This window comes from Pseudoliparis swirei, chromosome 3 (assembly GCF_029220125.1).
Source record: "Pseudoliparis swirei isolate HS2019 ecotype Mariana Trench chromosome 3, NWPU_hadal_v1, whole genome shotgun sequence".
Taxonomy (NCBI): Eukaryota; Metazoa; Chordata; class Actinopteri; order Perciformes; family Liparidae; genus Pseudoliparis; species Pseudoliparis swirei.
In genome coordinates, this window is record NC_079390.1 from 19,948,640 (window position 1) to 19,960,675 (window position 12,036).

At 40.7% G+C, this 12,036-nt stretch overlaps 1 protein-coding gene across 3 annotated transcripts in view; it reads left to right on the plus strand.

The window, feature by feature from the left end:
- The window catches only part of cadm1a (cell adhesion molecule 1a), a 389,469-nt gene that overhangs the window by 261,731 nt on the left and 115,702 nt on the right, over positions 1 to 12,036 (plus strand). For 2 of the 3 annotated variants that reach the window (XM_056443457.1, XM_056443460.1), the window contains exon 2: positions 9,800 to 9,817. The exons of the other annotated variant lie outside the window; for it this stretch is intronic. In XM_056443457.1, the coding sequence (XP_056299432.1) occupies positions 9,800 to 9,817 (18 nt within the window). The remainder of the gene's footprint in view (positions 1 to 9,799; positions 9,818 to 12,036) is intronic. 3 annotated transcript variants of the gene reach the window in all.

A 12,036-nucleotide genomic window follows, 5' to 3' on the forward strand; every position in this document is an offset into this window, starting at 1 on the left:
GTGGTCACATTCATTTGTTTAAAAACCTATTCTGTTCCAAAATGGAAAGTTAATCTGCAAACGTGTTGGTCGGACATCAAAACAATGCCTCAAAAATGTATCAAATAATAGCCTGCCGTATGGTGGCATATGGGGAATATGTGACGCTGTGAAGATATTCTTCAGTTTGTTTTTCACATTCACAGTTTGCAGGGTGTGAGCAAACTACATGTGAAGTGAAAACAGCCATTACTCTTGTGTTGTTATATTTTAATGCCGCAGAATAATAGAGTTTTGTGTGGACAGTGACAGTAACATTTATGAAGCCCACGCGGCAACAACAATGTTCGGGAATCATCTGTCACGGCTTTTTCAAACCACAAGAAATCGACTTTTCTCCGACCCACGGGTATCAGCGATTGCTATGTTCTCCATTCTTAAAGTCTTTACAGTTTAATATTCATATTTGCAGCTGCTCTTTCCCACCGACCAAGGTTGCTTGTTTTAAAGGCTCGACTAGTTGCCGTGAAATGATGAGCTAAATCAGACAAGTCTTACACAAAATGGGTATTATTTTGACCAAAAGAGGTAGTTCACCTTAAGTCTTGAGCTCCGTTACACTCGAACGGCTCCAAATGGATTTGTCATGCATTACACTTAACCGTTGTGTTGCCTTCGGGTCAATTTGACCCGATTCAATGTTTCACCCTCCTGTCGCCTTCGGGTCAATATGACCCGATTCAATGTTTAACCCTCCTGTTACCTTTATATTTACTAACATATTTTACCCTTGAGGTCAATATGACCCCAGCTATTAAAATCTCCAGAAAATTATTAGAATTAATATTGTTTTCCAAGTTTAAGTGTGAGGTACTTTATGTTTGTTTGTTGACTCCCGAAAGAACACCGACATTAAACATTGAATCGGGTCAAATTGACCCGAAGGCGACAGGAGGGTTAAATATTGAATCGGGTCAAAATGACCCGAAGGCAACACAAGGGTTAAGGCTATCATATTGTGTGTGTGGGGGGGGGGGAGGAAACCCAAATCAGTTTCTTGACTTTTTCCACTTCATACAGTTGAGTGGTCAGGTTATCACATCGTCGTTTAGTGTCTTCCCTCTGCCAAGCCCCAATGCTGTCTGGAGCCATTGGGTTTCCATTACCACAAATCCATTCCTCTCATTTAAAATTAATGGCATTGGACCTTACCTGACCCCAAAGGTAAGGCTGGCCACGTTTTTTTTCTTTTTTTCTTCTTCTTCTACAACAACTGGGGGATTAAATTAGCCTCTCGTTATCAATTCTATCAATGAAGATGGTATGGTAATATTTGGGGCATCACTTTTCATTTTCTCTTCATAATTAAAGTAGCTTTTTTTATATATATATATAATCCATCAGTACAAATCTTTGCAATTTCAATCTCCTATTCAGAGAAATATATTCATTTTCAAATGATGATGTTCAAGGATATGTCTGCTATTTTATTCTAGCACTCAGACCAAGCGTACTGGTTTTAACTGAAACCATTTGATTGTTGACAATGACAAAGATACAGAAAGCATCGGCCTCATTCTTGAAATCCGATTCTAGGTGCATGGACATGAAGAAGAAAAAACGGGGTTAACATAGCTGGAGGAAAGGATGGAAAGCAACAGTTTTTCAACGATGTTATAATTATATCAAATTACTCTGTGTAAATAACCTGTTCTATGTCATTTTCCCTTTTATGGCAGCTGGAAAGACATTTAGACAATAGAGGCTCTTATGAAATGAAGCGTATCCACATTTGGGCACCAGCATTTGCGCTCTACATTCCCAGTGATAAGTTTACACCATCTAACAGATGGTACTGCAAACACACACACACACACACACACCAGAATGTGGAATTCCACCCGTAAAAATGCCCCCCGATGCATAATGTAATAAGCTGAGCTGTATTACTTTTACTCATTTCTCTCGCTGCTCTTATCCGGCATAAACATGCAGGCCAATCGGTTCAAAGTCATGGAATACACAAGCCCCACCCCCATAACCTATGGCATCATGAATGGTGAGAAGGTGTGAGGTTTTGGGGGGACATAACCCTGGGCTCTCCCCCCCCCCCCACTGCACCCTGGGGACACAGCCATTGGTGGTGGAGGGAGGGCTCTGGGCCTTATCAGCAGAGCAGCACCCAGCTCTCTAATCGCCGGGTCTCAGAAACAGCCGGAGGTAAAGTAGAGAGTGGATGGAGGCGCGACATCCAAGTAGGGACTAGGCGAGGTTTATACCTCATAGATTACATGAAATGACGGCTGCTTTACAGAAGCACATCCTTTTGGGGAGAAGAGAGGTGTGCAGACGCTGTCCCAGGGCACATTGTTGCTAATGAAATGTAGAGGCCGTGCGGTCGGATCACGAGACTCTTAAGCAACCACCGCCGGTGCCATCTCGAAGGCGTCCTTAAAACGAGGCCGTGTGCAAAGATACTGAAAAGATGGAGGTGGGTCAGTCCCTGAAGTCCTCCTCCCTGAGCGTACTTTGTCTCGAACAATGTCTTTTCCCTTTGCTCATATTTCCAGTTTCATTTAATCTCCAAAATCCCAGATGTAAGACAGAAAGGTGGTCAGAAAGATTGATAGTGTACTTTCCTAATTGCTCATGCAGGCATGAGGAGATTAGAAGGCCACATCCATTCAAAGAAAGAAGTGACACTGTGAGTCACGCTTTTACAACAGTGTTTTGAAGGAGGCAAATAAGAGAATTATTATTATTATTGTTTTTTATTACATTGCCTACCTTTGAAATTGTGAAGCGTTAAAGCAGCTTGATTCCCGTCTGGCAGCATATTTTGTAAACTCCTCGAGGTTTGCAAGACAATAAGGATGTGCTGCAGGCGGTAAATAATAGATTCATATGTTATCAAAAAGATTGTGATGCAGCCAGAATATCCAGGTCCGGTTGTAACCCCAACGCTCATTGTGATAGAGCACACGGTGTTCCATTCTCCACACTTGATTTCCTGCTGTGACTGGTTTAAAAGAAAGACAATAGGATTGGTGCTATTGATAATTACTTTTTAATGTGCCACACTCATCATGTCCAATTTCATGCCCCTTAGGCAGCTGATCACAGATTTAATCAACACATTATTGCTTGCTATACTTAAACTGAATAAAGGTGTCTGTCTGACTGTACGTCTGTCTGTCTGTCTGTCTGTCTGTGTGTGTGTGTGTGTGTGTGTGTGTGTGTGTGTGTGTGTGTGTGTGTGTGTGTGTTTGTGTGCTGGTCGGAGTTTAAAGAAGACTGTTTGCGCGTGTTTGTGTGACCGTGGAGCGAGTGAGGGAAGTTGTCAGCATGTGCATCCATCCCAACAACATCCTTCCTTGATAGACATCGAATGTGTGTTCCAGGCCATTAACCAAGAACTGCGTCTGAGGATGACGCGCTTTGAAGAGTGTTGTGTTGTGCTGTGTCGGAGGAAGCCATTGTTAATATTGTGTTTCTTTGTGGCGGAGAAGAGAGTGTCCAGGCCGCCCTCACCTGATGAATACAGATGAAAGCCGGGCGGTTATTTCTGGGTTTTGTTTCTTTCTTTTTCGAGACTGCTTTCATAACACCTGTAGTTTTTTGTTGTTTTTGTTGTGACTATGTGAGGTTGCCTCATCCTTTTAACAGTGCATGTGTCTTTAGTTTGTTATTGGTGTTCAAATGCAAAAAGGATTTCAGTGGAGGGGACCAAATGAAATGAAAGATTGTTTACATTCATAGGGAGTTATGGTGTTATTGCAGCATATAAATGCATTTAGATGCACTCGTAATGCCACCATATAAAGGGCCCAGAAGGAGAACACAACCTAACAAAATAAAAAATAAATGAATATCCCGTTTAACATTAATATTGAACATAAATATAGGCATTTATTAAATGCTAAAAATGTGACATGGATTAATATGAGTTTTAATTTGCTTATTTATTTGTTTACATTTGGCCCTTTTTTGTCCTTTTCTTTGTCATCAGCTTTTACATTTATTTATTGATTTTTTTTCTATTTTGCGTTTATAAAAAAAGTAAGTTTATTGATTCATTCTTTCATAATTTTTTTTATTTATTATTTTATTTAAATTTGTACCTACCCTTTTTATGTCCATGATCTTATTTTATTCTATATTGTCTTTGTACATTTTATTACATTTTTAAAATCTTCATATTAATCATTCTGCTTCATTATACAAAGGAGTCATTCAAAGTCCGTCTCGGGGTCAACTTTTTCGGCCACTGGTTGCTCGGCGGAGTTCATAGCTCGACTCTGTGTGCCCTCTCACTAGTTAGCCAACGCTGTCTGCTTCTCCACGTCAGCCGCTGTCTCGAGTCTTTGCACTTGTTTTTTTTCTCCGATCAATTCCGACGTGCAGATCAACTGGCTGAAACTGAACTGTTTCTCAAACCCACAGTCGGTCTCCTCCCCGAGGTTACGCCTGTTAGAAAATTGGAAGCTCCCGTCCGTGCCGCAGAACCCATTCTTCTCCTCGTAGGCGGGCCACGATGCCCGGCACTTTTTAGGTGGATGAATCCAGGGTGGCAATGCAGATTATTGAGGGAGGCCAGTGTACCCGCTACCACAAGTCCCACCACCAATTCTTTTTAAATATAAAAATGCATGTTTCCACCGTAGTGCCGTTTATCAATGTAGGTTGTTTTGGTGTGAGTTGCCAAATTATCCAAATACCTTGTTTTGAGCAGTTTACGGTCTGTCTATCATCTTGAGTCACCGGGTGATGATTTCTGGAAAGAGACAATGCTGTTGGGTTATCCTACGATAAGCCGGGTGCCATACAGTCACATTATTTTTGGTGTTGTCTAAGGGTTGCGACCATATTCTGCCTTTTGGTTGAGGAAAAGTGATTTTAAACAATTGGTTAGTTATTCCATTCATCTGTCTGTCAAAACATAAAAAACTACTGTTATGTATGTTTGTGCTCCACAGGCACATCTGTCAAGCATTGCACATCATCTTGAGTCAGTTATCACTGCATCACTAAACCTTAGGCAGCTTAGCATCTCATTAACTTGACGTAAAAGCTTGAGTGCAGATATATGAACATTTACATATTTAAGAAAGGCTAACCGCATTTTGTCAGCGGTTTGAGTGGATTCGACATGTCAAGAGGTCCAAATAAATCTGTTCTATCATTTTCTCAACCAGAGATTCTGAGACCCTGACAGGGAATTCAGATTAGTATTATATATTCCCTGAAACAGATTGTCAAGATGCTAAACAATCTCCTATGATATACATTAATAATGTGCATGCTAAGAAGGACAGATTGTGCATCAAGTTCAAGCTCAGTTTTTAAAAATGTTGCAATATTTACAAACGTTCCTTTGTTGACTACAATAAAAAAGAAATGATGATAATAAAAAAAGATTATTATCATGCTTTAGCCATCTGGTAGGATACAATGTAATTGTATTTATGCTCATCCAAAACAATGTATTCTTATTATACATCTTTTGTTCTTTGCTTTGGATCATTTTTAAAATCTGATTTCTAACTCACTCACATTCTTCTTCTTGGCTGCTGCCGGTGTTGTGCTTGACAAGAACTTAACACGTTGATCGACCAACAAAGAGACGACAATACGTTTTTCAGGCTTGTGAGTCGGGTACCGGGGGAATAAAGGACGAGCCGGTTCATCTCAAACTGCTCCCTGGCTGCGAGTCGAAAGTAGAGGAAGACGTCGCGAGCTAGTGGAGGCCTTCATTATATTCAACTCTGGCTCCGGTGGAACCCTGGTTAATGTCCCGATCATCTCCGGAGTGGCCCAACGTCTAGCTCCCTGTCCAAATGACTCATGTTTAATGCATCTCTGCAGTCCTTGTCATTTAACCTCGCCTCTGGAGGTTGTAGGTCGGGGTGGAATAGCGAAGGATCCCCATCCCAGCCCCCCCCCAAGACCCGCGAGGGGGCAAAGCGACCGTGTAGTTATTCTCCGCCCGCTCTTCATTTACTTAACATGGGGAAAGCTGCTTCATGGCTCGCCTATTGCTGCGTAATCTCCCCCGAGCAACCCCCTCCCCACCTCCCCCCTCCACATCACACTGCATGAACCTGAACTCGCGGGTGGTCTGGGTTGACTGTGTGGCTCTCTGAAGCACTTTGTTACACTGCTTCCCGTGTGCCGCGGATGAATGCTTAAGCAGGAGACGACTGATGTTATCCCGGGAGACCGTATGACTGACTCGTTGGTCTTCAGATGAGCACTCCAGTTTATAGCTTTGGTAAAAGCCTTTCAGATGAGATCGAAGGCTGCCAAACTCCATCAACCTTTAATCTTTTGGTTTTCAATGGGGTTTTTTAAAAATATATATATAAACAGTATATATATAAATGTATTTCTTCATACATGAAAAAGACCGAAATTCTCGCTGACTTGGCAGATTTCTTGCAAGATTTTGCGACTTTTAAAACTACTTGTGGATCATTTTTGAAAACCAGCTTACTCTTGTTGGTTTACACCAGTGGTCGCCAACCCGTCGATCTCGGAGACGTTCCCTGTCGATCTCCAAAATAAAATGAAAATAAAATCAGAAACACATTGTTCCTCGTTCTCGAACATTTTCTGACTGAAACGTTTTCTTCCTGACTGGAAGATCGACGTCAGAAAAGATCTCCGCCTGATTTTAATGAACGCCTGAAAACGGGTTCTCTGACAGCCGTGTTGTCAGCTGTGCTCCCCGACAGAGGGGAGCGTATAGTACAGGTGGGGCGCAGGGGAAATGCAGAAAGACCTTTATTCATAACTTTACATATTACACAAGTTCAAAGTACAAGGACATACAACTACGTCATCAATAAATAAATGTTGTAATGCCTGTACCTTAGTGTAAATGTTTACGTTACGACATTAACAAATTACGCCTGCGCGACAGCCAAGATTCTTGGCGACTTGCCAGGTTTTACCTCCGTGAGTTCGGCTTTTCTGCTGTTGTCCTTCAAAACAAAAGCTCAACATTGAGCTTTTTTTCTTGTCTGATGGAGCAATCTGGTTTACTTGAAAGTGATTGCAATTGTATTTATTCTATTGTTTGAAAAAGCTCAGATGCAGAAATCACAAATGGTGATTCTCATATTTATTATTATTATAATTATTTAAATCTGAGGATGTCTGTAGAGCTGATGTGAACGTAATCACCAACGGGCTGAGTTCAGAACCAGTCCCAGATGAGAAAACTTTCATGAATACCACATTTGCCCCGAAAAACTCATCAGTGAAGTTGAGAAAATCACCAAATCAAAGACCAGGAGCTGGATTACTGACAGCAGCTCACAGACTGCCTCAGACTGTCTGTCTGTGCTTATGAACTCGCTACAAGCTCACAGACAGAGTTCAGTCACAGCCATAACACTGACTGGAGTCACATGACTTGATGGCATTATGATGATTATGTTGTCAGTGTCGTGTTGTAATGTAAACAAATACAACATTTATATTGGTAGTTCATCCAGCTGCTCATTGTAAATGTGTTTTTTCTTGTTCATATTGTGTGCGGTGAACAAATATCTTACTTTTTATATTGCACTTAAATTCTGTGTTCCTGGTCTCATCAATTTGAAAGCTGGACCAAAGTGTTTTGATTTCATTCAATTAGAATTAGGCCAAATAAAAAGCCTCAAGTCATAAGTCCAGTCTGGACCGTCGTTTTCTCTCCACGCCTCAATAGGTAGATCTTGCCGGTCATGAAGGCGGAGGTCAGGGATCTTGGGCTCAAAAAGGTTGGTGACCACTGGTTTACACGATGTTACCAAACCCGAAGCGTTAAGCTCGCAGAGGCACGCAAATGGGGAGCAACAGGATGCAGCTTCGCCAATGCTGTGTAACACACTCAAAAAAACGATTCAAGCCCTTCTTTGAGGTGACACATTTAAATATTGTTTGATACATTTAAATAAATCAATTACAAAACGAAGAAATTTATATTGAATGGGTGTAACACCAAATGTATGAATACTTTCATTTATTAGATTTATTTAGGTTACACTCACAAAAACGATTCAAGCCCTTCTTCGAGGTGACACATTTAAATATTGTTTGATACATTTAAATAAATCAATTACAAAACGAAGATATTTATATTGAATGGGTGTAACACAAAATGTATGAATACTTTCATTTATTAGATTTATTTAGGTTAGATGGTGTGCATATCAACTCAAAATAAATGTGTTTCATTGAGGACTACCTTTTGCGCATGCGCCTTCTGAAAATCAGTTGTTTGCATGAGGTGAAGACACTTTCAGGGCTGTACGGTGGTGTAGTGGCTAGCACTGTCGCCTCAAAGCCAGAGGGCTTTGGGTTCAAATCCCAGTCGGGGTGTTCTTTCTGTGTGGAGTTTGCATATTTTTTTAGTTAGTTTATATTTTGAGTTGGACAAACACAAATTAATTTAATTTAATGAATATCGTTATTATATTTTAGATGTATTTGATACAAATGAGTTGGACTAACTTAATTACATTGTATTGCACTGATGTGCTAAATTTGAGTTGGAGTTGCAGATAATTATTGGATGGAAAACCTGCCAACAATTTAATTGAGTTCATCCAATGAGTCATTTCTTTGAGTGCAGGATGAAAAAGAGCTGCAGTTCTACTCTTTGTCTCGCTTGATCTTCCCGCTGCATTTTCCTCTGATTGACATGCAAAGACTACCTCCTTTTCACTCCTTGAAAACTCCCCATAACACCCACCCACTCAATCTCTGCTTCTCTGTCTTGCTCCGGATAATGGTAATTAGAACATCACCATGATTGAAATTTGGCAAAAGTTGAAGAGGAAATAGGATTTCTAATCAAAAGCCGCCTCGTAGCTGGAATCCGTGCTTACTTGGCTGAACAATATTCTTCAACGATGGGGGCCTAAGCGGATGCCAGATTGTGCACTGAGAGCCAACTGTCCCAGTTGAGCCGGTTTTAGCCACTTATTTATTTAAGTATGTGCTTTGCTATGATTTTCATGATTTCAGATGAGAAGATTGATGCCGCTGCCAAGTCTGTCTCTTAATCTGAAGTCTACAGTCAGCAGCTAGCTCAAAAAAAATAAATACAAATGTAAATCCACCTCCGGTACAAGCGGCGTTAAGGCTCCCTGGTTAGCATCTTCAATCTAGTGTTTTTTATCCCATACATAACCCAATTATAAAAGCGGAAAGTTGTGCTTGCATGGGGGGTTCTACTGTCTCTTGGCTCGGAGCGGTGACTTCCTGCTGGTTGCGTGGCAACCTCTCGCTGATCACTTCCCACACATGTATTAGCTTGAGCTGACTCTCGTCCGATCTCACTCCGCCGAGGCTTTAAAGACGACGGTAATGTTGCCGTGAACGTGCACTCCAGTGGAGAGTTCTGGTGTATCACCGTCGGAAATCCTTTTTTTTCTAATTTACGTAGACGTGTGCTCTGGAGCCGATTGTCGATAGGAGCGCAGGATGTCACCTTTGCAGGTCTTGTAATCCACAACGTTTTTGGTATTACCCCCCCAAACAAACGTGGATCAGTATGTGCCTTTTTGGAGTTAATCCCTGACATTTAAACTTCAACAACAGTCTGTTTGTGTTCTGGTAATGATTTCCTTTTTTTGCAGAGGGAAACCGCATGAATGACTTTTCTTTGCATTCTTATCTGAACTCGCCTCTACTTTTCAAGCATGGCAAATGCGGGGCTATTCAATTTAGGTGGTGGTTTGAATGCTAACCTTGCTTTCCTTTTTTCTTCTCTACTCCTTCCCTCCCTTCCTTCCGACCCTTCCCCATCCACCCTTCTTCTCCAACACAGGAGCGGCACAAGAACCAGGTAAGCCTCAATCACTTCTTCTGCCCTTCCCCCTCCCTACATCTTCCCCATGGTTAATTATGCCAGCTCATGTTTCCTCTCCGCATCCAGCGCCCATGTATCACAAAGATTTTGATTCCAAAACTAAACAGCATATTGAAAGACCCCTTGTAAGTAAAACCGTCTTTCAACAAATATTGGATACAATTCTTCATGACCAGTGAGTAACGCCCTGGTCTCCTCAACAATACGTTCCATATGTCCGTTTTTAAAGAAACATATTTGTTCCCTGATTCTATATATATATATATATATATATATATATATATATATATATATATGACAGTCCCCAGAGTTCTGCATAGGGTGGAGGTCAGAGTGGATTGTAGTGACAAACAAACACAGGACTTTCACCAAGCAGGCCGCTAATTTTGTCCGTCATGTACACATATTTTTTTTATTACCTTACTCTAATCTACATCTGTAATAAAAACCTAACAACAATACTTATTTTTCGCCTAAACATTATGTTTCACAAAACCCAAACAGGAAGTTGTGTTGAAACATAACCGAGTGCGTTCTGTTGCATTTTGGTTTTGTTTCAATTTACAATCTTAACCATGTTTTTGAAACTGTGACCGGAATCTGGGAGGAAATCCATTTCCCTTGAAACATAATTGAGGATGCGGACTAGTCGGACAGCACATTAAATGGAGCAACTCAGGAAACAGGAAGACTTCTTATGGAAAATATGATCAAATATATAACTGTTATTTAATGAAGCCCTGTCTCTGATACAAGCCTGTTTCACATGCAGGCCTGCTTATTTCTGCAGTTGAGGTCAATACAAGCTGTTGCTGCATTTTAAGAATGTACAGGAGATTACATTTTGAATGGTCGAAATTAACATTTAATTCCAAAAACAAACATTATTTCCCCGGTGATAATTTGCTTCCGTACGTGCCCTCACAAGCAGATAATTGTATGCTGTAAATCATGTAGCCTTCACTCCCCATCGTCCCTGTCTCTCCTCTACCTAGCCTTTTAATCCAATTAGCAGGGCCAGGGAAAGTTATTTATATGTACATGAATTAGAATCGAACATTAGGACATCCTCCCTTGAGGCCAATTGGACGGAGCCAAGTCCTTCACAGGCCTGCCGTTGGTCACAAACCCGGCTGGTCTCAACCAAGCGGCAACAGAAACTCACACAAACGTGCGCCGCCAATGACGATCATCATCTCGTTTGACTTTAATGGGAAAGCCAATTCAGCGCACACTTTTTCATCCTGCACCTCGAAACACTTGGAAAATATTGTTTCATCTTCTCAATGTTATCTTCTCTAGAACCGTCATGACTAAAACAACATTCAACTCCTTCAAATCGGGGCCCTCTGATCGGCCGTTTTCTCGGTGTTCAGATTCATCTTCGATGTGTCTTTCTATTGCGTTGCATTGCGTTGGACTGAAACTGCAGATGTGCCAAATGCGTATCTAAGCTGCCAAATACATCTCTCTTACCCTTTTGAACTATGTTCCAATGATTGCAATACTTCAAAGTGTTATAAATGTCAGACTATTGGCAGCATAACCATTTCTAAAGGTTTTAAATACAATATGTTCGAAATCCATGTTAACATTTTAAAACATGGATTTTATTATTGATGCCCCTTTTAGTCCAATCACGCAGATGTTGATGTTTACAGTTGTTTAGCTGCAAAGTTACTTAACAAAATTCCACACTTCAACTTAATTATCGGGGCTTTGAAGAACTAAATAAATGTCAAAGATGGTTTATTTTTGGCCTAATTGGAACTCAAGCAAGGTTAAGTGATCGTTTATTTTCACTTTGGAACAAATAAAACTGAAAATGAAAGTGATAAACAACAAGATAGAGATCAATTGAGACAAAACCAAAGATAAAAACTATAAAAACACAACATTTCCAAGGTACGTTATGAATGTGGAGCCAAAGTTAGACTTTCATCTCACATGTGATTAATATTCTCATTCTTATCTGTCTCAACCCATTCACTGAGCCCTTGTTCCCTCTGTTTAAGCACCACATTCACTTTGTATCCCCACTCGTCTTTCGTATTGTCACATATGTTTCACGTATGTCATTTGACATACAAGCAATGGGGTCAACGCGTGGGAACCAGACTGATCTGCTGATCATTCTCTAGAAACAAGTTCCAAAAGGGACAGTTTACCTTACAAATACATATTTTCCACTTTTT